Source organism: Myotis myotis, unplaced genomic scaffold (assembly GCF_014108235.1).
Source record: "Myotis myotis isolate mMyoMyo1 unplaced genomic scaffold, mMyoMyo1.p scaffold_m19_p_9, whole genome shotgun sequence".
Classification (NCBI taxonomy): Eukaryota; Metazoa; Chordata; class Mammalia; order Chiroptera; family Vespertilionidae; genus Myotis; species Myotis myotis.
The window spans coordinates 11,872,667-11,899,158 of NW_023416401.1; the positions used below are offsets into that span (position 1 = coordinate 11,872,667).

General features: G+C 42.0%; 2 protein-coding genes across 9 annotated transcripts in view; both read left to right on the forward strand.

The window, feature by feature from the left end:
* The first annotated feature begins 8,915 nt into the window (after positions 1-8,915).
* On the forward strand, positions 8,916-17,950 carry IER3IP1 (immediate early response 3 interacting protein 1). The gene is made up of 3 exons (XM_036322058.1): positions 8,916-9,108; positions 15,621-15,722; positions 16,585-17,950. The coding sequence occupies exons 1-3, from the start codon at positions 9,018-9,020 to the stop codon at positions 16,638-16,640; spliced, it is 249 nt and encodes an 82-aa protein (XP_036177951.1). The 5' UTR covers positions 8,916-9,017; the 3' UTR covers positions 16,641-17,950.
* Positions 17,951-22,042: 4,092 nt separating this feature from the next.
* HDHD2 (haloacid dehalogenase like hydrolase domain containing 2) overlaps positions 22,043-26,492 on the forward strand; it is a 33,444-nt gene continuing 28,994 nt past the window's right edge. For 4 of the 8 annotated variants that reach the window (XR_004969945.1, XR_004969946.1, XR_004969947.1 and 1 more), the window contains exon 1: positions 22,346-22,498. Coding sequence is in view for 2 of the 8 variants with exons in the window: in XM_036322050.1 (XP_036177943.1) it covers positions 22,356-22,498 (143 nt within the window). In the remaining 6 variants the exon portion in view is untranslated. Of the gene's footprint in view, positions 22,171-22,340; positions 22,499-26,492 lie in introns of those variants that run through there. The other 4 variants (XM_036322055.1, XM_036322057.1, XM_036322052.1 and 1 more) reach the window with 3 other exon arrangements.

Here is a 26,492-nt window from a genome sequence, read left to right on the forward strand (position 1 = left end):
TCTTATTGAAGGAAAAAGATACCTTTTCCTTCCCTTCCTTCCTTCCTCCCTCCCTCTCTCCTTTTTTTTTTCTTCCTTCTTTTGTCATGTTTATTGTTCTATTTCTATTGCCTAAAATAATGCCAAAACAGGTATTCAATAAATATTTGTTGGTTGACGAGGCAAAACAATGTTTGCACATTTAAAAAACATTTATTTTACCCTCACCATTAATAGCTTGATTTGCTGTAGACTTTTAGGTCCAAAAGTTATTTTCTTTTAAAACTTGAAAGCAGCCGAAACCGGTTTGGCTCAGTGGATGGAGCGTCAGCCTACGGACTGAGGGTTCCCAGGTTCGATTCCGGTCAAGGGCATGTACCTGGGTTGCGGGCACATCCCCAATAGGAGATGTGCAGGAAGCAGCTGATCAATGTTTCTCTCTCATCGATGTTTCTAACTCTGTATCTCTCTCCCTTCCTCTCTGTAAAACATCAATAAAATATATTTAAAAAAAAAAAACTTGAAAGCAGTACACCGTTGTCTTTTACATTTAGTGCCAATCAGTTTCATATTTTTTATAGATAGCATTTTTCCTCACTTGAAGCTTTTAGAATGTTCTCTTTAATATGATTTAAAATTTAATACGTTTTGGAATTTCATGATGATGGGTCCAGGTAATTGATTTTTTTTTTAAACCAATTAATCTACTCAGAACCTAGTCTTTCCAGTTTGCATATTCATATACTTTTCCATCTCTGAAAATTTTTTTATTTTTTTCTGTCCTTATGAAATTCCTGTTTTTCCTATGTCTCCTTTCTGTCTCATATTTTCTGTCTCTATGCTTTTTCTATATTCTTGAATATTCTCTTAATTTTATCTTCTAATGAATGTTTTTAGAGGGCTGTTATGTTTTAATGTTAAGAATTAATTCTTTTTCACTAATTGTTCCTCTTATATAGAAATGTTTTGCGGTGGGGGAAACCCCTCTGTGCTTAAATCACTTTTATTATCATTAAGTAGCCTTTTCCCCCTGAATTATTTGTCTTCTTCTGAGTTCAGTTTTACTGGTTTTTCATCTTAGTTCTTCCTTTTCGTGTTGCTGGTTTTCATTATGTGTCCTGTTCCCTGTTGATATTTAATAACGATATCTTGAGTGGATATTTATATAATGGGGGGGCGGGAGGAGAAATATCTAACTGGAAGCTCTACGTACTTGGGAAAGTATGAACTCAGCAGCTTAGCTGTAGATGCAACGAGCAGAGACTGTAGTCAAGCTAACAGCCCGCCAGATGCCAGATAAGAGCAGCCCTGCCGTAGGGCAGCACTACGCACCGGGGGAGCCTCAGCGCTCCTCAAATAGATAGCGCAGTTTCCTAAGAGCAAGGTCTTTTCAGTCTTGCCCAGGGGCAGATGCGGACTGTCTGCTGTATTGTCCAAACACTTCGGGTGCCAGGGCTGAGAAGGCTGACTGTTTCATATACAAATCACCAATCCATCCACCTCTTTTCAGCCTCCCTTTTTGCCGGAAGCCGGTCCATCCTTGCTGCTTGACACAGTCGCTGCAGGAAAGAAACATCTGCACAGCATATGTTTCAAGGGACCTGGCATATATGGCATACTGTTCTTAATATGTTTGCTCCCCTTAGCGCTCTGTGTTTTAACCAAGGTCACCTCTCTGAGAAAGGTTGTTTCCCCAGGTAGGGATTTTCCCCTAAAGTTAGGGAGGGAATAAAACCCCTTAACTAAGTGCCAGGCGGGTAGTTAATGACTTTAACTATGAACAATCACGCTTAAGCTACATAATCTTTACTCCCTGGAATGGAGATAAGAAACACCCTAACCTTTGGAATAGAGATTGATAGGATTGGAATCAACTGGTATAAATACAAATGTAACAAGACAACAGGACACAGAACCTAGAGACAGAACCTAGCAAGAGTACCTGGCTGAAGGACTAGAGACAGAACCTGGCTACAGAACCTGGATAGAACATGGCAAGAAAACCTGACTAGAACCTGGTGACTGAACCTGGCTGGAGAACCTAGCGAGGGAACATGGCTACAGAACCTGGCTGGAGAACCTGGAGAACCTGGCTGGAGAACCTAGCAAGAGAACATGGACACAGAACCTGGCTGGAGATCCTAACCAGAACTTCTCTGGAGATCCTGACCAGAACTTGGCTAGAGATCCTGGCTAGGCTGCTGATCAACTGAACGCTGTCTCCGTTTCATTCCTTCTTCGCCGAATCCGTCCACACCTTTGGGGACCCCTGGACCTGCTGGGGTTGGACCCCAGCAGCTTCTCCTTCTGGATCTCTGTTATACCTCTCACTCTGAATCAGGAGCTTTTGTGAAATTCTCGGGACAATGAAAAGTTTCACCTTCACTGTGACCTCTTCATGGTTATTCTTGGCTACAGCTTTACCCCTGAGTGCCATCCATCCATATGCTTCCTTCCATTTTTCATTTTTACTTTTTTGTCTTCCAGAGATTATTGAAATTTCTATGTTCCTCTATCTTTACTATTAGAAAAGTATTTCCTTTTTTTATTTCTTTACAATTTAATGGAGTTTCAGGAAGTGGTAAAGAGAAATACATGTGCTTGATACACCATCTTGAACTAGAAGAAAAGTATCCTATACAATAAAAGGCTAGTATGCAAATAGACCGAATGGCAGAACAACCGAACAACTGGTTGCTATGATGTGTGCTGACCATCATGGGATGCATAGAACATGGTGGGCAGCGGCCGCAGTGGGATGGTGGAGCAGGTGAGCAGGGGTGCCAGACCAAGGCGGGGCACTGGTCACTGTCATCGGGGCGAGCCTCTGGTGGTTAATGAAAATTCTTTGCTCCCGTGCTGCAATCCTGCCCAGCGCTCGCACCCAATCACTCTGTGCTGTCAGCAGGTGTGAGCTGTGGATGCTGGCCCAGATCCCCCCTGAGGGCTTCTCCACCTCCCCCTGCTACTGAGGGGTGATAGGCAGCTCCCTGATGGGGAGGATGGGCTGAATTTCCAGGTGAGCTCCCAGGTCCCATGTGCAACTCCCAGCCACGTTAGAATGTGCCTTCTTTAATCAGAACAAAACAATCATAGTTAACAGAGCATGATTAATATTTCTTGCAATTATAGCTGGTCTGCAACATTCTATTTCTGCCCCTATCACCAGGAGATTGTGATGATCAGCCAAGTTTGGGAAACTCTGTTCTAAACTATCTTCTGTTCATACTTTCCCTTTCTTTTAATCACTGGACATTTACTCCTTTGTAACTCCATGCATCCTTCTTACTACTTGATAAATTTCATCATGGCAGGAGCATGTCTAATTATTATTTGTGTTTAACCTATTGCACCCTACCTATCCCCTTGCACAATGTAAGGCACATCTTAGAAGTTCAATAGATTATCCTTGAGTAAAAGAATGAATAAATGAATGTATGAGCGAAGAAGAGATATGAATTTGAGTAAGTGGTTTTTCTAGTTTTTTATTCTGCTTTTATTCATTCAGGTGGTATTTAAGGGAAAAAAAATCCAGCCAGCTATCTGTAGCCATTCATGATTAATCCATTTAAAAATAGATACAGTGACTCATTTTTATTTTTTAAAGAAACTTTCCATTTCCAATAGCCCTATTTCAAGAATCACTTCATAATGTACAAGCTTTCAGCTTGCAAATGGTTTCATTTGAGTTTCATACCAAGAATAGCTTGTATGAATCCATAAACATGAATGAGGCTCTTTTTGTGGGATTTTCCTATTTTAGTCCAATGCTTACCTCAAATTGAACCCATTTGGGTGAATTCTGCTGCCATAAACCCACTTAAGCTCAAAGTTGCCATTGTAAATAGCAGGATTAAAAGGAAACATACCTCAGTCATCATTGATTCATATCTCAGACACAGACAATAAGATAAATATATCTATTAAAATATATTAGGATAAAAATTGTTAAAACCAATCATCCATTTTTATCATTCTTCAAGGTGAGTCTAAATTTTTAATAAGTAACATGCATAATCCTTACCTTAATAAACTACTTTTAATGAATGTGGGAATAAAAATGCTGAAATTAAAAAATATGAGTGGAAAGAGAAGACAGCACATTTATGGAAAAATTATTCTAAGATCTAACTTGTGAAAAAGTTTTTGTTTACCACAGACCTGATATTTTCCATTTAGTTAGTGAAAGATTTTAGCCAGTTTAAATAGTGACTATTTTCTTCAATCAGCCAGTGTTTTCACTCTTTACAGATGATTCTGAGATTGTGCATAAGCATTTAAGTCAGTTGAGAAAGACCATGAGGATGCAATTAGCAAAATCTGAGAATGTGGGACGTTCTATAAGATACATGACCCAGTTCTCTCAACAAACAAATAGTCATTACTTGGATTTAAAAGAAGTACTTGGGCTGCTCTGGGGAGAATAAACTGTGGAGGGACCAAGGTGGAACTATAGAGACCTGCTAGGAAGAACTGTATTCATCTATGGTCCAGGGCTTTAGTGGTGGAAAAGGTGAGAACTGGTCAGATTTGAATATGTGTGGAAGCTAAAGGAATTTGCTGATGGATTGTATACAGGATGTGAGAGAAAGAGATAGAGACAAGACAATCCAAGGATTTTGCCTTGAACCCCTGGAAGGATGGAGTTGCCATTAACTTCAACACAATGACTGCAAAATAAGTAGGTTTCAGAGGGAAATCGGAAATTCCGTTTGGGGTCAATTTGAGACATCTACTAGACACCCAAGTGGTCCAGTCACTTGGAAACATGAGCCAAGAGTTCTGGGTGCGTTCTGGGTAGGAGATATAAATTTGGGAGTCTTCAGAGTATATAAAGGTAAGGATTAGAATAAATTAGGTCAGCAAGGGAGTGATAGAGATCTGTTGCTTCAAAATACTATAACCTTGGCCTGTTTGCTCAGTGGTTAGAGCATTAGCCTGCTCTAATGGACCGAAGGGTCATGGGTTGGATTCCCCGTGAAGGGCACATTCCTCTGTTGCAGGCTTGATCCCCAGCCCCGGTCTGGGTGCAAACTGACGGCAACAATTGATGAGTCTCTCTCATATCAATGCTCTCTCTCTCTCTCCCCCAATTTCTCCCTCCCTTCAAAAAAAAAAATACTATAGAATGAACAACCCCCAAATTTAATGACTTAAAACAACAATCATTTATTCTCATGGATTTTTGGTTGGGTGAGGATTTGCTAATCTAGGCTGGGATCATTTGGTTCTGCTCCAAGTGTCTCTAATCCTTATCCTAGAACCTGAGGACTGGCCCAGGCGCGCGCACGCGTGTGTGTGTGTGTGTGTGTGTGTGTGTGTGTGTGTGTGTGTGTGTTTCCTGGCAATTTCAGAGGCACAACAAAGAAAGCAGAAGCACATACCACAGTTAGATCTAGGCCCAGAGCTGGCACATCCTCACTTCTTCCTTATTCTATTGGCTGAATCAAGTCACATAACTGAACCAAAAGTCAAGGATCAGTCAAATAATAAAGCAAAGACATTGATACAGAGAAGGGTAAAGATTTGAGTTCAATACACAATCTCTTGTAAGTCCATCCTGGGGCATTTTAACTTTAAATGGTTCCCATATCTAACTAGGGGCCAGGCATACAGATTACTCTAGACATAATCTTAACCATTGCTCCCCTTGCCTAGAGGAACGCTATTGAAGGCACCCATTATTTGATTCTTGTCAAAGCAATGAAAACATGGACTCCATATTACAAAGAAGGTCTTTGGCAAGATGCTCCAAGATACCCAAGCATACCATCTAAAGTCTGATGAGAAAAAAAAGCAAAACAAAACTTGGAGAAGCAAATGATATGGAGACATCTGTATTTGAAATTGAAGAAAGTTTCATCCTCCGTGGCAGTGTCTAACAGAACATCTAACATGAATGCATGAACACGTATCAGAAGCCGTACACCAAGCAGGGAGTTCTAACTTTATTTTTTTTAAAACATATTTTATTGATTTTTTACAGAGAGGAAGGGAGAGGGATAGAGAGTTAGGAACATCGATGAGAGAGAAACATCGATCAGCTGCCTCCTGCACACTCCCTACTGGGGATGTGCCCGCAACCCAGGTACATGCCCTTGACTGGAATCGAACCTGGGACCCTTGAGTCTGCAGGCCGATGCTCTATCCACTGATCCAAACCAGTTAGGGCATGGAGTTCTAACTTTAAACAGGCCATTGCCAGTCTTTCTTCTCCACCCCACCCCCCGCCCCCCGCCAAGCTGCTAAAAATGTAGAATATGCATTTTACCCCTTCTCTGCATTTGGGGAAGATTTTTTTAAAACTGAGAAAATTACTTATAAATATATTTTTAAAATTCTGGGCTTTTAAAATATCTCTGCAAGTAATTCTGGATTTTTGAAAAATAATGAATTAGACAGCACAGTACTAGTACTATCTTATATTTTAAGCTGCATTTGCTAGATCTAGAGATTTGGGCGGGGGGGGGGGGGGGGCTGAAGGAGCCTTAGAGATCATAATCACCTAATTTTTTAGATGAAGTAACAGAGGCCCAAGGAGGTTAACTTGATTTTTTTGAGAATAAAAGGACTGGATCATGTGAGTTATAACCCAGTGGCAGGTGACACAAGAGGTAACTGTGGGAGGCTTTAGTCCCACCTCTTCTCCATCCATCCCCATGATCCCTAGTCTTCCCCCTTTATCCCTTCTCCTCAGTAAATTTACAATCTAGTAAAAACCGATTCACTATTCAACCAAAGCTGCCAAACAAGGCCCCATAGTTGCCTCTTCCCCCCACTCATCACAGTGAAGAAATCTGTAGTGCTCACTGTCCACCTATTATATTTAAATCAGAAGACGCCTTAATCAATAAGCCAAATTAATTTGGAGTCTTTTTTATTTCGCTAGCGCTAGCGGGCCCAGAGGAAATATTGCTTCTCAAATTCTGGGACCCAACATGGTGGAAGTCTTTCCTATTAATACTTTTTTCAGTTCTTTGTCTTCCAAATTTGGAATGAGACTTCCGGACCTTCTGAGAAAGAAGCCCTGTGTGCTGGGAAGGGGCCGTGAGACCATATTTCAAGGCCTGGCCTGGCGCCAGCACTGACAACTCTGTCTGGGGCATAGTTTATGGCCGCTCTGGAATGGGAGTGGTCTTATTTTTTTATTATTTGAGCAAGCAAGTGTTTACAGAAGCCAAAAAAGTAGGGTTAAAATTTTTAAACAGCAGTTTTTTACCCAAGATGGAGGTTACTAGGCTTCACACCCACCTTCCTTCTCCATCACTGTCATCAGGATCTAGAGTTTCGTAAGCCTTTTAAAACTGGAGGATTTGTTGGTATCCTGTTATTTTCCTACCTGATTTGCACTCAGGACTGATTTGGGGAATAGTGTTTACATACATCTGTGGGAAACGATGTATTTCTTCTTCCCTACAGGCACTAACTATTTGGCCTATTTAAGCTTCATTTCTTCTTGGGAGTTTAATTATTCTCCTTCTTTTTGTGGCTAGTGTCTCTCGCAGCAGCAACAACATATGGGCTTCCAAAGTCCTTTCTAGGACTAATGTGCTGCTTTCTCCTTTTCCATTTCAGGGGACCCTGAGAAGTTCAGGAGATGATTACTTTGCATACTACCCTCGTTCTCAATATCTAAAATTTAACATGATCAGACTCAACTTCTTACTGCTGCTGTCAAAGTTAAACAAAGCTGACACCAAGTAGAATGGCAAAGGCAGTATATCAGTAGTATATTATTTCAATAGGGAAGAGGGTCAAGTGTGAACTAAACTCAACTTCAATCTGTACAGGGGTGACTGGGCATTTTAAATGGAGACTGAGGGAGTAGACAGGGAGGAGAGCAGGGGCTCCTTAGAATCAAGAATGTGAAAAATACAAAGTGTGGTCCGCGTAAAGGTTGGTTAGCCAGTTGTGTCTATTAGCTGGCAATTATCGGTTAGGATCTTGCCCTTCCACAGAGACTGGGAGACAGAGGCCCCATCCTTCCTGAAGTTCACATGGTAAAGTATGGCCTTCAGGTCCTTAAGAAAGACACTCTTGAATTGTGGGAGATTCATCTACATCTCAAAGGGACAAAGGAAGGACTCACAATTGTAAGCCCTTTAGGTAAGTGCTGTAATACTGGGTGGGCCAGGGGCCTATTTGCAGCTGTTGGCTAGAACTAAGGGAATTTTTTGGCAGACTTAAACTCCCCCAGGCAAGCACTTTAAGGGGTCATCCTAGGAATAAGGTCTTGAGCTGTTAGAAACTGTGTTAATGTTTTTGTTTTTTAAGTCTTTTAATGTGGGGGTAAGCGATTGGATGAAATCATGTGTTGAGAATCTTTAGTTTTTATATGCCAAGGTTGAGGCCTAGTAGAGGGCTCAGAGCAGCCTGACTAGAATTTGATCAAACAGAGAATGTTTCTCACTGAGTAACTTTAAGACGTGTTATTTTATTTTAATTAAAGAAGTTATTTGCCAAAGCCTCCATTTCTTCATCTGTAAAATAGGTATTTTAGCATCGCATATAGCTCTTGGCAGTATCTAGTGCAGCACTATCCAATAGAAATATAATTCAAGCTCACATGTCATTCTCAATGTCCACACAGCCACATTTTTTAAAAAGTAGAAATAAAGTTAATGTTAATTTATTTACCTAATATATTCAAAATATTTCACATGTAATCAACATTTTTAAATTATTCAAAGACTTTTACGTTCTTGTCTTCGTCCCTAATCTTTGAAATCCCATGTGTATTTTACACTTACAGCCCCACAATTCGGACCAACCCATTTCAAGCGTTCCACAGCCACACGTGGCTTTTGCATTGGACAGTAAAGGTCTGGACAGCTAAGCAGCAGGCCTTGCTGACGTAAGCGTGGGGGCGGGGCTTATCCAGTTGGGGGTGGGACTTAGCCAGTTAGGGGCGGAGCTTCTCAGAGAGGGCGTTTTGGGCCTCGTCAGCCGCCGTAGGAGAGCGCCGGCTGCGGCAGCGCCACGTTCCCTGCGGCGGCCGCGGACGAATCTGCTGGGCTTCGGGGTGGTTCCCATCGATCATGGCCTTCACCCTGTACTCGCTGCTGCAGGCGGCCCTGCTCTGCGTCAACGCCATCGCGGTGCTGCACGAGGAGCGATTCCTCAAGAACAGTGAGTGGGCCGTGGGGTCGGGCTGTGGTGGCGGCGGCACTGCCCGGGGGGCGCGGACCCGAGACCGCCGCGCGAGGGGACAGCCTGGGGCGGGACAGGAGGCGGCCAGGGGCCCGCTGTTGGGGCCCTTCCTGCGGGGGTGGGGGAAGCCGAGCCATTTGCATCTCTCCAGCGGGGTGAAGGTTGTTCCACGGACGCCCGCTGCGTGCGGGTCCTGGGGGTGGGAATGCGGGGGACCCTGCGATGAGCCAGGGACGCCCCGCCCGCGATTCCTCTCGGTTAGTCACTTAATGCACTGCTCTGTGACCGCCGACGGTGGAAAACCCGGTGTCTGAGTCCCCGTGAAAGACGGAAGGGCGTGGCCCCTTCGGAGCACAGGTGACTGGGTGAACGAACTGCTGGAGGCCGTGGGGGTTCGCGGGCTTTGGGGCTACGAGGAAAGGGGACGTGATGGTATTAGCACGGCATCCAGCCACCCACGTTCCAAGAAAGTTTATCCAGCGCATAGCTTTGGGTATCTGTACTGGAATCATACAGAAATGAAGACACAGGTTATGCCCACCGGGACCTCACAGTCCAGCACCCCCATCCCCCCCCCTCCATCCCCCTCATCCTAGGCAAGCAGGTTGCTGCCTGCCTTAGGAGGCACATGGAGGCAGGGTACTGCGCTCCGTGCACCATGTGCCACAGCGTGCCGGCTGCATCTGTGTGAATCATTGACACTCAAACCCATGAACAAGATCGTTAGGTTTATTCCGTCAGAATAAAGTTACTGAGCACAAATTATGTGCCAGGCCCACGTAGCAAGAGCTGATGAGGGTACAGCAGTTATCCTGACCTTCTAGTGGAAGTTAATCTAAATGAAACTGAACAAGTCACAATAACACAGATGCAGAATATTATGGAAGAGAAGGGCAGTGACATGTTACCCTGTGGATCTGTGAAAGCTTCTGGGAGGAAGTGTCTAACTCTAACCCCAAATCTGATAAGTGAGTAAACATTAACGAGGTGCAGGTGAGGGGCTGGGAGAACTTGAGGGGGTGTGAAAACTCGGGGGCAGGTGGAAGCAAGGTCTTAAGCAGGGCAGTGACTTGACCACATGTGTGTAATGTGCTATAGTTCGGAGAACAGGTTGGAAGGGTCGAGAGTGGACAAGTAGAAATGGTGGATATACTAACAAGAATAATAACAACTAACACTTAACACCGTGCACCCAGGTCTGTATCAGGCGCTTTACATATATTAATTTGTGCAACCCCGACAGCAACCTTATGCGATAGTTTTCATCCCCACTTTTCAGATGAGAGAGTAGGTAACCTTTCTAAGATCACGCAGCTAGAAAGTGGCAGACCTAGGATTCAAACATAGGCAATCTGACTCAAAAGGCTATCTTTTCACCACTATACATACAGAAAAGTAGAAGGGATCATGTTGTGGGTATAATTGTGCGCGCCCTCCCCCTCCTCAAAAGATAAAGTCCTAACCCTTGGTACCTGTGGATGTGACCTGATTTGAAAATAGAGTCTCTGGAGGTGTTATTAAGTTAAGATGAAGTCACACTGGATTAGGATGGGCTCTGGACCCAGTGAGGTGTCCATGTAAGGAGAAAGCGATACAGAGGCACTCAGACACACTGAGGGAGAAGGCCATGCGACAACAGAGGCAGAGGCGAGTGAGTCAGCTCCAGGCCAAGCAGTGCCGAGGTTTACCGTAACGGTGGGAAGCTGGGAGACAGTCGGGGAGGAGATTGTGTCTCAGAATCTCCAGAAGGAACCAATTCTACAAACACCTTGATCTCGGACGTCTAGACTCCAGAATGTGAGAAAATAAATTTCCTTTGTGTTGAGCCACCCAGTGTGTACTGCTCTGCTATGGTCGCCCTAGGAAACTGTTACAAATCAGGAGATACTTTGAAGGTAGAAAAGGCAAAATGTATTGTTTGGACGTTGGAAATAAGGAAGAAAGGAAAAGGTCAAAGATCTCTCTCGGTTTTCAGGCTTAAGCAACCCAGTGAATGGTTGTACCTTTACGGAGTTACAGAGTCCTGGAGGAAAGTTGGGGTGGTAGTGGTGGATAAGGGGAAGAGAATGAAGTAAGTCTAGGACATGCTGAGTTTGAGATTCTGTCTGTGAGATATACAGTAGGGATGTGAAGTAGTAGTGGGTTGGACTTAAATCCAAAAAACAAAGCAAGAGCCACAGTGAACATTGAGTTTCTCAGCCACAGATGATAAATGAAGCCATATGGAAAGATGAAATTGCTCAGGCAAAGAAGAGTACAAAGGGAATTGGTGACCAGTACAGTCCTTGAATCTCTTCCAGTAAACTAGGAATGGAAGGGAACTTCCTCAATTTGATAAAGAACATCTAGAAACACCCCCCTCACACCTCCCACACCCCAGGTAACATCATCCTCTATAATAAAGAGCCTACATGCTAATTAGACCAAACAGCAGAATGACCATCCAGACGACCTTCCGGAGGAAGCCGGGGCTGCGAGGGCTGAGCCCCTTGCAAGAATTTTGTACATCAGGCCTCTAGTTATATATAATGATGAAAAACTGAGTGCTTTCCCCAATTAGGAATAAGAAAAGATGCCCTTTCTTGTCACTTCTAACATTGTACTGGAGATTCTAGCCAGGGCAATTAGATGAGTAAAAAAGAAAGATATCCAGATTGTGAGATTGAAAAAAGTAAAACTATCTCTTGTTTGTAAATGACAATCTTATATAGAAAATTCTAAGGAGTAACTAAAACTATTAAAACTAATAAATGAGTTCAGTAAGGTTATAAGACACAGATCTGTAACAAAAATCAATTCTTTTCCTATACATGAACAATGAATAATAAAAAAATTACACAGTTTTGTTTATAATTTCAAAAAGAATAAAGTACTTAGGAATAAATTTAACAAAAGTGTGAGTCATATGCTATGAAAACTACAAGGTATTGAATAGAATTAAAAAATAAATATTTTTAAAGATAATTAAAATAAAAACATCCTCTGCTCATGGATCAGAAGAGTTAATGTTGCTAAGATGATACCAAACAATAATATTGATTTACAGATATAATGCAATGTTTATCAAAATCCTAGTTGGCTTTTTTTTTTTTGCAGAAACTGACAAGTGAATTCTAAAGAAAAGGAAAGGGACCAAGAATAGCCCCCAAAAAAATCTTGAAAAAGAAGAGCAAAGTTAGATGACTCACACTTTGAGATTTTAAAATTTACTACAGAGCCATAGCACTCAAAACATTGTGGTATTGGCATCGGATCGACATGTAGACCAATGGAGCAGTCTTGAGAGTCCAAAAATAAATCCTTATGTTATGGTCAATTGGTTTTTGATAGGGAAGCCAAAACAATTCAATGGGTAAAGAATAGTCTTCCAACAACTGGTGCTGGAACAACTGCATACCCATAGGAAAAAGAATGAAGTTGAACTGTGCTTCATACCAAACACAAAAATTAATTCAAAACCATAGACTTCTAAGCAGTGAAACCTAAAGCTATACAACTCTTGGAAGAAAATATAGGCTTAAGCTTTGTGACTTTGGATTAGACCAGGGGTGGGGAACGTGGGGAATCATTTGGTCTGGCCCTGCCAAGGCATTAGGGGTGAGTTAATTAAATGTTTGACCAAATACAGCAAAATTAAGTTGATAAATTTGAATGGCCATGAACAATGTTATAAATATCCAAATGGCCCTTGGCAGAAAAAAGGTCCCCACCCCTAAATTAGACCAAGCTTTCCTAGATATACAACACTAAAAGTAGAAGAACCAAAGGAAAAATACATAAATTGGGCTTCATCAAAATTAAGAACTTTTGTGCCTTTTAAGGACACCATCAAGAGTATAAAAAGACAACCACAGAATGAGAGAAAATATTTACAAATCATATATATGATATATGACTGCTATTCAGAGTGTGTAGAGAACTATTACAACTCAATAATAAAGGGTAAACAATTTAAAAAATTGGACAGGTTATCTGATGGCCAACGTTATTAATCACTAGAGAAATACAAATCAAAACCATAATGAAATATGCTTTACACCAATTAGGATGACTATAATAAAAAAGACAGTAATGTGTTGGTGAGGCGGTGAGAAATTGTAACCATTTATACATTGTTGGTGGGAATATAATGTGGAGCAGCAGCTTTATAAAACAGTCTGGCAGTTCCTCAAAATGTTAAACATTAGTAGTTACTGTGTGATCCAGTGATTCCACTTTTAGGTGTAGCCAGTATTGAAAACAAACATCTACATCAGTGGTTCTCAACCTTCCTAACGCCGCGACCCTTTAATACAGTTCCTCATGTTGTGGTGACCTCCAACCATAAAATTATTTTCGTTGCTACTTCATAACTGTAATGTTGCTACTGTTATGAATCGTAATGTAAATATCTGATATGCAGGATGTATTTTCATGGTTACAAATTGAACATAATTAAAGCATAATGATTAATCACAAAAACAATATGTAATTATATATGTTTTTTCTGATGGTCTTAGGCGACCCCTGTGAAAGGGTTGGTCGACCCCCAAAGGGGTCGCGACCCACAGGTTGAGAACCGCTGATCTACATAGAAGAACATGAATGTTCATAGCAGCATATATATATATATATATATTTATATATGCCTAAGTGATCCTTAACGACCGGAATGACTGTTGAATCAGTCGCTCTGATGCGCACTGACCACCAGCGGGCAGACACTCAATGCAGGAGCTGCCCCCTGGTGGTCAGTGTGCTTCCACAGCAGGAGCGCTGCTCAGCTGACTGACCCATCCCGGTGGCCCACCACCCTGGCAACAACCACTCACTCCCTAAGTAGTCCTGCAGGTCTAATCTCCAGAGAACAGGTCAGGTACTGATGGACCAGCGCCACCGGCCGGCTGGATCCGGATCCCAGACCGGCAAGGGCATCCCACCGTCAACACGTCCTGGCCCCCCTCACTCACCCTTCCTCAGGACCCCACCCGTGGACGAATTTGTGCACAGGGCCTCTAGTTATTTATAATAGCTAAAAAGTGGAAACAGTCCAAATGTCTACCAACTGATAAATAGATGACTATCATATGTGGTGTATCCACACTATGTAATATTATTTGTTAATAAAAAGGAATGAAATATTGACATATGCGACATGGCTGAACCTTGAGATCATTATGCTAAGTGAAAGAAGTTAGTCATAAAAGACTGCATATCATGATTTCATTTATATGAAATGTCGGGGATAGGCAACTATATAGAAACAGAAAGCAGATTAGTGGTTGCTTAATGCTAGAGGGGTCTGAGGGGATGGGAAGTGGTTGCTAATGGGTACAGGGCTTCTTTTGGGGGTGATAAAAATGTTCTAAAGTTGAGTGTTGAACAACTCTGAACATATTTAAACCACTGAATCGTGCATTTGAAATGTGTGAACTGGATGTTAGGTGATTGTATCTCAGTAAAACTTTTTTTTTAAACCACACATTTTAAAAAAATATCAGACAAGTATTTATTATATCCAGTACTAATTATGAGTAATACAAAAGAAACATGAAACTATATTAGTCAGCTGGGGCTGCGAAAACAAAGAATCATTAAGCAAAGTGAAATCTTGTTTCATGATATTGATATCATGTATAAAATAAAGACTTGTTCTCTGTCAAGTTTAAGGGTTAACATGTCAGGAATTAAGTCATTTGAGATTTTTAAAAACTGGAGTTATGAGATATGATGGGTGAACCTGAAATGAGGACAAGAGAACGACACATTGTAGAAATGAGGACACGTAAGTCTTCAGGAGAATGTGTCAGGCAATAAAAAAGGAACTAGCAGGTAAAGAAAAAATGATTTATAATATCAGGGAAATGATGTAGAAAAAGGTGAAAGATTCATTTACAGAAAGTAAGTGGGATAGTGAGCTAAATTCCTCACCTCAAATCTGAGAAATGAAGAATGATCAAGGGGAAAGAAAAAAAAAAGAGATGTGCCCCTGCTGGCATGATAGGGCATGCTCTGAAGGCCTGACCAGGCTGTAACGAGGTTTAGGTTAAAATTTCCCCTATGTAATGTAGATGGTGAATCTCCGTTACTGGTACAGTGTTGTTATACCAATAATAATGTTGGGCTTCATAAATTCTGAATTGATCTAATTAATTTTTCAATTTGACACTGCTTTTTCAGTTCTGACTTGAAAAATATCTTGTTAGTTTTAAAAAGGAGTAAAAAAAAAAATCAATCAGGGTGTTACAGTGTTCATCTTTACCAATGGAATAATTTATTAGACTATAGTATAATGTATAACACCACAGTGGAAATGAAATGAGTTTTTGTTGCTTATCAAAAGAAAAAAATACTGTAAAGCATTTCCCTTAGTAGTGTTTTTAAGTCATATGACTTTATATTTTATGCCTTTAAGAAAGGCTCAAATAATCTTTTAGAAAATGACTAATGAAGGAGCAAGGCAAGGGCATAATACATTTTTTAACACTGCTAATCGTTTTTATATTATACAGTTGGCTGGGGAACAGACCAGGGAATTGGTGGATTCGGAGAGGAGCCAGGAATTAAATCTCAGCTAATGAACCTTATTCGATCTGTAAGAACCGTAATGAGAGGTAAGAAGAAAAACTAGTAGAACACTCTTAAGTTTTAATTTTGTGGTTTGATTTAAGTAGCAAACTTCTGGGTGTGAATACTATCACATACCACCTTTGTAGCAGGAAATTTTTTTCTCATTAACCTGGCTTTATTGCTTAAAAGTTACTGGTTTCTTTGCCTCTTATTTCTAAGCCAGTTGGTGCAAATTGAATGCTCAGTGGTGTAACCTGTTTGTATGTTACCTGAGAGTTGAAAGGCAATGATATTTTTGGAAATTCTGTTGCTTCCAAGTGGTAAAGTCATCTAGAGTCCCATCAGGCTTTCAGGAGAAAAATAAGGATTCCACATTTGCTATTCTTTTAGTAAATATTTTGGAATACCTCAATAAAGAAGAGTTCAAAACCTTTTATTGAAAACCATTAAAACTAGGGTCTCTCTGTCTGTCTTCCTCCTTTTTTTAGCTGCTTTAATCACAACTTTGAATATAATGATAAGTTCTTACTTTGGTGATGAAACTACGGCATCATCTTTGTACATATTTCTAATGTCAAATATCACTGGTAGCCATATGGGTCTATTTCTGCCTAAGTTCAGTGTGCTTCTGTGTTCCCAGAGCTACACTAGCATCATCCACAGATGTTTTCATATTAATCTACTTGTATCAGTGTGACTCTTACCCCCATCACACAAGCCCTCTTTAAGTTAAGTTTTGGAGTTTATGATCCAGTGCATGTTTGAATGTTCCTGTTATAAGTATTTGTAATATGATTATGATGACATATTGTTAGGTATTACTGACCTTCTTGGATGCTAGTAACTATAACTTCGTTTTTTTCCTGATATTTTCTTTATAATAACAAACTTTTTTTTCTTTTGCAGTGCCATTGATAATAGTAAACTCAATTGCAATTGTATTGCTTTTACTATTTGGGTGAAGATCAATGGGGGAAATGGAGATTCAGAAGAAGAGATGTCAGCGGAAGTTATTACTTCGTCTTTATTGGAATCTACATACCTTAGCTGGCTGTCCCTGGCCTTGACAAAAAATGTAAACATGATAATAAAACCAGAGTCCCTATTTATCTGATTTTTTTAAATGCTGCACTTATAGTTTCATTATAAAAAGATCAGATCATCAGAGGTAGTAACTATCCAGGATTGGAATACATTTGATTGATGACTGTTAATAAAAGTTTGTGCTATGGTTAAGATTGTTCAAAGGGTGCAAGACTGTCACTTCTGTGTTTTTAGAGCTTCTTCTCTCACTTCTCAGGGATGATTTTTTTTTAACTTTTGAAGTTCATTGTGACTTAGTTATGCTCAGAGAGTGATTATCCTCCTAGATAAAACTTAAAGGATTTAAAAACTAATTACTACATATAAAGTGATAGATAATTGGGATGATTTTATTTTGAACTCTGGTTAAATATTTTGTCTATATTGTCTTGGCTATGAAAAATTCAAATTCATAGTAACTATCGAGGAGCAATACGGTCTGACTTTAGGGAGAATTATAATTTTGTAAGTCACATAGCGATTGTGTTTTTGTTTTAAATTATTTTCATGCATTTCTTATTTTAGTAATTGGTCTGAATGATGAGAACAGATTAGTATCTACATATTTTATTGGTGGAAAAGTATAGACCCTTTTTACAATGGTGACTTATTTTTTGAAATCAGCATAAATATTAGCCTCTAAGGGCAAGCCTAAACAATCACAATTATAAACTATACTATGTAAGACTTATCTACGTAAGAAGCATTTACCTGTTCCAAAAGTACCGTGTTTCCATTTCTTGGAGGAATACATTAAGGCAGGAGTCCTCAAACTATGGCCCGCGGGCCACATGCGGCCCGCCGAAAACACTTATCCGGCCCGCTGGGTGTTTTTGCCACCGCTGCCTGTCCTGCTTAGCAGCCGACTGTCCCCGGCCCGCAGTGCCCATGTGTGGAATGTCTGAGGGACAGTGAACTGGCCCCCTGTTTAAAAAGTTTGAGGACCTCTGCATTAAGGAGTGTGAGTCTTAATTCTTATTTCCATCTGTCACTAGGGCATTCATGCTGGATAAGTTTTGTTTTAGACCATTCTGTATTTTACTCATCCCATAATACAGTTTTATGCAGAAGGAATAAAACTATGTAAATGTTTTTTCTAGAAATTATGGGTTATAATATTTAAAAGGGGTAGAATTGCATCTTTGTTTATAGCACAACATTTGTAAATAAAGTAAAATTTCTAAGTCAAGCATGTGTTTTTTTACCTTAGTGTATACCTGTCAGGTGCTAATGAAATTAATCTCATTTTGTGTGTAACACTTCTTATGTATGTTTTCTGTAAAATCACTAAGCACAGTTTTAATGAAAGTAAACATTTACAATCCACTTTTTAAAAATATATATTTTTACTGATTTCAGAGAGGAAGGGAGAGGGAGAGGAGAGATAGAAACATCAATGAGAGAGAATCATTGATCGGCTGCCTCCTGCATGCCCCCTATTGGGGATTAAGCTTGCAACCGGGGCATGTGCCCTGACCAGGAATCAAAACTTTGTCCTCCCGGTTCATAGGTCAATGCTCAACCACTGAGCCACACTAGCCATGCCATTTTTTTCTTCAGTGAATTGAATTGACATCAAGAAGACTCGAGCGACTTTCCTATGACTTAATTTACTTCTAAAACTGGAGCAAGTATTGGATGCCTATTGGCCGTCCCTGAGTTACAGATGGATTATCTCTGGGCCCCAGGCTTGTAGAAGAACCAAAGAAAAGTACCAGGGATTCACAGTTGATTACTTAGTTCATGTGGTAACATATTCGGCACTAAAAGGCAATGTTCTCTTGACCTTACAAAGAGCTCATGCATGAGTCTGACTGAGTGTAAGCCACTGACCAGATTCAAAAGAAGCAGTTAATTGAGGGTACTCCCATTTCTCCAACAGCTATGAGCCATACAGAATTTTAAAAAGAAAAGAGAGTGTCCTGATGCCATTTTCATGTTAGACATTGCACCACACCATGCTCATTTAGTGTCAGATACTGCAAAAGTGCAAACTCCCATTAGGGAGCAGGCACAGCAGGGCAGGATCAGCGTATTCTATAGCAAAGCAGTTCTGGGAAAGTGAAGCCCTGAGTATCAAGGTATTTCATCTCTGGAAGCCACATATACATTTCTAACTGTAATGTGCCTGAGGGGAGATCTGCAAGCTTTCACAGGTTAACCCTGGTTTTCCCAGGACAGTTGTGATTTAGTAGCCATAGTATCTTTTTAGTAGGCAGTAATTTAAGTGCCCTGCTTGCCTGCCCACATCCTCCTCACTCATTCTCAGAATTAACAATCTGATCATTCTGGCCTCCAAATATCCCAATTCAATTCTTGATCATTCTGGCCTCCAAGTATCCAGTTCAGTTTCTTCAGTGAATTGATGACATACATCAAGAAGACTCATGAGCAACTTTTATGTTCAATTTATGGTGCTATGTATTCTGACCCTGCATCTGTTTGCCTCTGACCCGTCATGAAGGAGCTTGGCTCCAGTCTATAAATGTTTTAATTGTTTTAACCCTTGCTCTAGGAAACGTTCATTAGTTTTAGTGGAAGTGTGAGAGAGACATCAGTTCGTTGCCTCTCCACATGCCTTGGCTGAGGATCGAACCCACAACCTTTTGGTTTACAGGACGATGCTCCACCCCAGCCACCCAACTAGGTCTCTATAAATACTTACCAAATTTATAACCTAATACTTTAAAAATATGTATATTTTTATTGATTTCAGAGAGAAAGGGAGAGATAGAAACATCAATGATGAGAAAATCATTGATCGGCTGCCTCCTGCATGCCCCATACTGGGAATCAAGCTCGCAACCCTGGCATGTGCCCTTGACCAGAACCAAACCCAGGACCCTTCAGTCTGCAGACTTAAGCTCTATCCACTGAGCCAAACCAGCTAGGGTTATACCCTAATTCTTAAATGGTTTCAAACTTGGATTGCTAATAGCAGAACTAAGTTTTCAAAGGAGTAATAATATAAAACTGTAATGCTCCATTATCTAAAACAGATGAAAGCAGATCTTTTTATTTTTAATTGAAGCAGGGATGGGATCCAAAGGCCCGTTGTTCAGCCTCCTCCTTACTCTTGTCAAGCTTCCTAAGGCACGTCCATAAAACCCTAAGTTTTCAAAAAACATGGCTTAAAAGTATTTTTTTTAAATCCCTGCTTTATATAGAGTGGGCAAGGTGATCTGTGCTCTTTAGTTATATGTAATCACTTGTGCGTTGTACATACTCATAAAATGTCGAGAAAAAGCAATAGATTTGAGTAAAAGGAGGAGGAGGGATATTTTGAGTTTGCCAAGCAGAACCTTATCAGATGACTTAAACTTCCTAAGACCTCAGTTTTGGCTTGCTTCATCTGTAAAACTGGTCAATCACCGTTTCAGAAGTCTGCTCCAAGTGATGTATATACATCTTTTTCAGGTCACTAACACTTGATTCTAGATGTCCCTCAACCAAAGAGATGTTCTGAAGTAAAATATTTGTGGTGAAATAAATCACTTTTTAAAAATATTTTTTTTTATTGATTTTGGAGAGGAGGGGAGAGAGGGAGATAGACACATCAATGATAAAAATCATTGACTGGCTGCCTCCTGCACGCCCCCTACTGGGGACCAAGCCTGCAACCCAAGCATGTGCCCTTGGCTGGAATTGAACCTGGGACGTTTCAGTCCTCAGGCCAACACTCTACCCACTGAGCAAACCAGCTAGGGCTAAGTCACTTTTTCATTGATTTAAAGGTTATTACCAATAATAAAATTTTGATGTCATGCCAAATGGAATTCATTTTTGCTAAAATTTCCTTAGCTCCTGATTGGTCATGATATGTCAGATATTGTGAAACGATTCTGTAGACACAGAATGGGCAAACATCTAAGGGTATTTATGATCAAGATAAGTTTTGGAATCCTACCCTTTTTGTCTCAGTTCTAATACTGCTTTCTTTACATCTCTACTCCATCTTTTTCTTTTCCAAATCAGCCCCTTCCTTTTGAGGTCCCATCCCTTTTGTTGTTGTTGTTAGTCCTCACCCAAGGATATTTTCCCATTGATTTTTTAGAGAGAGAGTGGAAGGGAAGGGAGAGACAAAGAGAGAAACATGGATGTGAGACACATCGTTTGGTTGCCTTAAGCATGCACCTCGACCAGGGACCAGGGATCGAACCTGCAACCGTGCTAGGTGCCCTTGACCAGAATTGAACTCGGGACCCTCTATCCACTGAGCCAAACCAGCTAGGGCAGGTCCTATCCCTTTACTGATTCTGCTTAAAAATCCTTCAGTGGTGTTTTAATCTGGTCAAAAACAGGCTCCTAACTCTGAAAGGGAAACTAGGAGCAGGTTTCTTTTCCTTCAACCAAGGGGGCCTTACACAGAAACAGACTTAACAAATGTGAATAAGACAAAAACAACCTCCAGGCCAGTGGGGAGGAAAAGCATAGGGCCCCTAGTCGAGGGACCAGAAAGGGTTATAGCTGCAAATGGCTGACTGCAGCACCGCGCAGGGGTGTCGCAGGGTGTTCTAGCAGCATCTGAGCCTCCAGTCAAGGACAGTGCAGTTTTGTCGAAAGGTTCCGTATGTGTAAACCAGGGTGTCCTATTATGTCGGGATTTTTTTCATTTAGTCATTTCCATAGAGAATGCATAAGATGACCACCTCTGCAGTCAAGTATATAGTTCATTTGGATCTAAGGAAGACAGGTACTGTAGAGACCCCCAGTGAGGAAGGTGGTCCTAAGTGTCCCAAAATACTATATATATAGTATTGCTTCCCTGGAGGTGACAGGCAAGGCCTGTGGTAGCGCTCTCTGAGCAGAGGCAGGGTGGGCAACGACCATGTCAGCTTTTGGGGTAGCTAATTCAGGAAAAGAGGGACGCTACCTGAGGTGGTGGTTAATAGCAGTGTCAGTATTCAAGTAGCAAAGCAGAAAATGACCTCAGAGATTGGGTGTTTCAAGGAAACTATCTAGGAGATGACTTCTGAGTTACCCCTAGGGAATGTGGAGAGGGTTGCAGCAAAGAAGTTACCCAATAAAACTTGGTTCCACCATGGTGCTGCGGAATGGGAAACATTTACCGAGCAAAGGCAGGGGGCTCTGTACTTCCTCTTGCATCGTCGCAGCGCCCTTGAAAAAAAAAAATGGGTCTCCCGAACAGTCTATCGTTCCTTTCGATGGTGGTGAAAGAGCAGAACTAGGCCCGGTACTGGGTGTCCGAGACTGGAGAGCAAGCCAGGACGGATGGGGCGGAGAAGGACGGGGGGGAGGCGGGACTTCCGTTGCGGTCCTGGGCCCAGCTTCCGGCGTCAGTGCGGAGCTGCCCCGGGCGCTTTGGACCCGCGGCAAGGACGCTGTGTCCGCGGGACTGTGCGACTTTCCTGTTAGTGGGGCCTTTGCTGAGGACGGAACGGAACAGGGGTGAGGAGCCGCCCGCCCGCTGGTCTGGAGGCTGCGTTCCTTTGTGGAAGGGCTCGAGCCTCACCTGTTTGCGTCTCTAGGCCGCCAAGCCCGCCTGGGGCGGGGACCAACCCGCGCGCTTGCTCAGTGAGGACTGTCACGCCCCTCCGATGGGCACCGCCCCCTGGGTCGCGGCGCTGCGGCGCATGCGCGGAGAGGGCGCGCGCCGCTTCCGCCGGGCCCCGGGTGCGCCGGCTGTGGTTGCCCAGGGCTGGAGCGCGGCTCGCAGGCGTCCGTGGTTCTTCGGCACGTGCCCTTGGACTGTCTGTCGAAGCTGGAGTCCTTCCCGGTCAGTCCGGCGTTTGCTAGGCCCTGGAACGCGGGCTGGGACGGAGCGCAGAGACCAGTCCCGACGCCCCTCCCCACGGGGAGATGGCGGGAATCGCTGTTGAGTGCTGAAAGATTCTAGTTCTAGAAATCGTAGAGACCCGGATTCTTAAGTTTACTTAATTCAAAAGCCTGTATTGAGCGCCAAGTAGTACCGTGGAAAAGGCAACAGAGCCCCATAACTCCCAGAACTTAACAGCTGGGGCAGTGTCGGTGTGATAGAGCACGCGGGGGTCCTGGCCCAGCCCGGGAGAGGAGGACTGAACTCAGAAATGCCGGAGGAAACGGGGCCCAAGGACAGAGGAGTGGGCCAGGGGGAGGGCGGATGTAGGGCTGGGGGTGGTAGGATCCAGGGAGCGGAAATGGTCCCAGGCGGTGAGGGTGGGGTATAGGACTCCTGCCCCTGCAGTGGGACTTGATGCGGGAGTCTAGACAGATGAGGTGGAGAGGTAACCCCGCGCTCTGAGCAGCGGTGTTCATTGTTCAGACTTCATCCTGAAGGAATCAGGGAGCCACTGGGAGGTTTTTAACTGGATAATAACATTTATTGAGTGCATCCAGTGGTTCCAGACTTTTCTACTGGACGCATGTAGGGGAGAGAAGAGAATGTTTACTCCCCGGAGGTTCTAGGAGGCATATTCTGAACAGCCTTAACCTCCCCGGAGAAAAGTTTTATTGAAATCTCGTTTTATGTTAAATATTTATGCAAGGTTTGAATTACATGCCTCCACAATATATCCTTATTTGGTTATACAATGTTTTCTCAAACTCTCAAGTTACCCTAATGCTTTAGGACGTTGCATCGTATCTGATTTTTGCAGTCCTGGACACATCCATCATGTGCCCTACCCTCTGTCCCTTCTCCCCCACACATACAAAACCCTGACTTTCTGTGTGTGAAACACTGTTGACAGGACATGCCTTATTTTCTTTCATCTTTCTATCAACCATTAGAGGCAGGTGTCATCCTTCATATTTCAGCAGAGAAGAAACTGAGGTTGAGAGCTTAAGAAAATTGCTCAAGTTCGCATAGCTAGTGAATTGAGGCACATACAACCCCTTGGTTCTTGCCCTTCACCACTGCATTTCCGGGAGTGGATTTGCAGCTGGAAATAGAAGGTTCAAAGCAGAGGGGACATTTAGAAAGTTGTTGAACAGGACTAGATGAAAAGTGATGATTCTAAAACTAAGTTTGAGTAATGATGAAGAGAAGTGAGTGGATTCAAGACTGTAAAGGAGGTAGGACTGGCATTTGGCAGCCGAACCGATGGGAGGAAGGAGTGGGAGAGCCTGCTGGGTACATCTGGATTGATGGTGCTGCCATTCACTCCTATGGATCTTAGGAAAAAGAGCAACTTTGAGGGTTATTAGCAAGTTTGAGGGACTTGTTGGATTGAGATGCCCCTTGGATATTCAAGGGGAGATGTCCTCTGAAGTATCTTGAAGAGTTCTTAGGCTGAGAATTTGCCTCGACTTTGTACCAGTATCAATTGTTTGTGTCTCTTCTAAGGTATATCCTATATAACTTGTTCAAACTGGGATATGGTGGGCCATGGACTCAAGATAAACCAGGAATATGGACCATCTTTGAAGCCTTTACAGTTCTTCTGGGGGTGGCGCAAATATTTTACAATTACTTTTTTATTTTGAAAAACAATTTTTTGTGTGCTATCGAATAACTTCCTTTTATTGAGACATAATTGACATAGAACATTATACTAGTTTCAGGTGTACAGCAATGATTTGATATTAGTATATGTTGAGAAATGATCATCATGATAGGTCTAGTTAATGTCTGGCAATATACATGGCTAATTTTTTTTTCTTTAATGAGAACTTTGAAGAACTATTCTTAACAACTTTCAAATATGCGATACAGTATTATTAACTCTAGTTACTATGCTTTTGACCCCCTTCACCCATTTCTCCCTCCCATCCTCCTACTCTGGCAGTCACCAATCTGTTCTCTGTATCTATGAGTTTAGATGCAATATAGTAATCTCAGTTCTCCTAATAATGCTCTATTTGAGTCAATGCAATTCTAGTCAGAATCCCAAAAGGTGGGATTTTATTTTGATGGGAAATGACAGACATCAACAGGTTCACAGTTTGTTGTGGGTAATGGTAATCGTATGAGTTCCAAAACTGTTCTGTGATTATTGTAGTATTGAGTAAATGAGTAAATGTAATGTTGATGTTTAGAAAATCAGGGTTCTCAAATGCGAGAAAAAAACTATGAATATGGAATGGGATGAGAGGAAGAACACTGTGGCATTGATTTGGAATTGAAGATCATCATGAATTCATGATTTAAAAAATGTATATATTTTTGCCCTGGCTGGTGTGGCTCCATTGGTGACCGCTGCTCCAAAGGTTTCCTTAAACCAGGAGTCACCAACCTTTCGGACCTCACAGACCACCAGTGGTCCATGGACCAGCGGTTGGTGACCGCTGGGTTAGAGCATTGTCCTGTGGACCAGAAGGTCACAGGTCCAATTACCTGTACCTGTGTTGCAAGTTCGATTTCTGGTCAGGGCGCATAAGGGAGGCAACCAATCGATGTATTTCTCTCACGTCAGTGTTTCTCTCTCTCGCTCTCTCTCTCCTTCTCCTTTTTTCCCTCCCTCCCTTTTCCTCTCTCTAATATCAGTTTTTAAAAATTTAATTTTTAAAAATATATGCCCTGGCCAGTGTGCCTCAGTTGGAGCGTTGTCCCATGCACCTAGAGGTTGCTGGTTCGATTCCCAGTCAGGGCACATGCCCAGATTGTGGGCTCAGTCTCCAGTAGGAGGTGTGCAGGAGATAGCCAATCAATGTTTCTCTCTTTCCATCTCCCTCTCTTTCTAAAAATCAATTAAAAATTTTTTAAATAAAAATATGTACATTCTTTAGCACTGCAATTCTTTTTTTTTTAAATATATTTTTGTTGATTTCAGAGAGGAAGGGAGAGGGAGGGAGAGAGAGAGAAACATCAGTGATGGGAGAGAATCACTGATCGGCTGCCTCCTGCACGCCCCACACTGGGGATGGAGCCCATAACCCCGGCATGTGCCCTAACGGGGAATCGAACCCTGACCTCCTGGTTCATAGGTCGCCGCTCAACCACTGAGCCACACCAGCTGGGCACTGCAATTCTTTTTGTCCTTTGAATATATCCTGCTGAAGAACTAGAGTCAGAGTACTCTGTGTCTTAGCAAGATTAGTTTATTTCTGTTTGTATTTAAATTTAAATTTCAATATTTAAATTTCTGACTTAATTTCAATTTCAATATATAAGCCATTAACATGGTTCAAAGCCAAAACTAAAAGCACATGGGCAAGTTCATGACTTCTCAGTGCCTGAATTTGCTAGTCTGGGTAAGATTGCTTAGAAGTTTCAATAAAGTGATAAAGACTGCAGAGAACTTAGCATGGCAAAGAACATATACAGCATCCAATAAATGTGAGCTGTTCTGGCTTTTCTCCTTCCAGCCATTTCTCTTGCTTTTCCTGTGACCCCAGGCCATACATTATGGGGTAGAAGTAGTCAAGGCCTACAGCGAGGCCAACTGAAGAAGTATATTTTGAGTTCTGGGGCTTACCATGGGTTTATTTAGTTTTTATATTTATACCTTATATGCAGAGATGACTGACTTGGAGTGGGAAAAGAGTTTGGGAAATGGGAGGAGCAAAGGAGCTATAAGCTATAAGCTGGGAGGGAATTCAGGGAGCATCTTTGCCCCCTGAAAGGAATGCACCTAAGAAAGAACAACACTTAGAGGACAACACTGGGCAATCTAGCGTATTCCTGGCAGCTTTGGGAGATGGACCAGCAGCAGGGATTAGCAAGCCCATGTTGAAAAGGAGAAAATCAAGGCTTCGGGGGGTAATGTGATACATTTAGTCTTCCAGCCTAGATCTCGAGACTGTAGGCAGAGGAGAAAGATTGAGACTTTATCTTGCCTCCAAAAACCCAT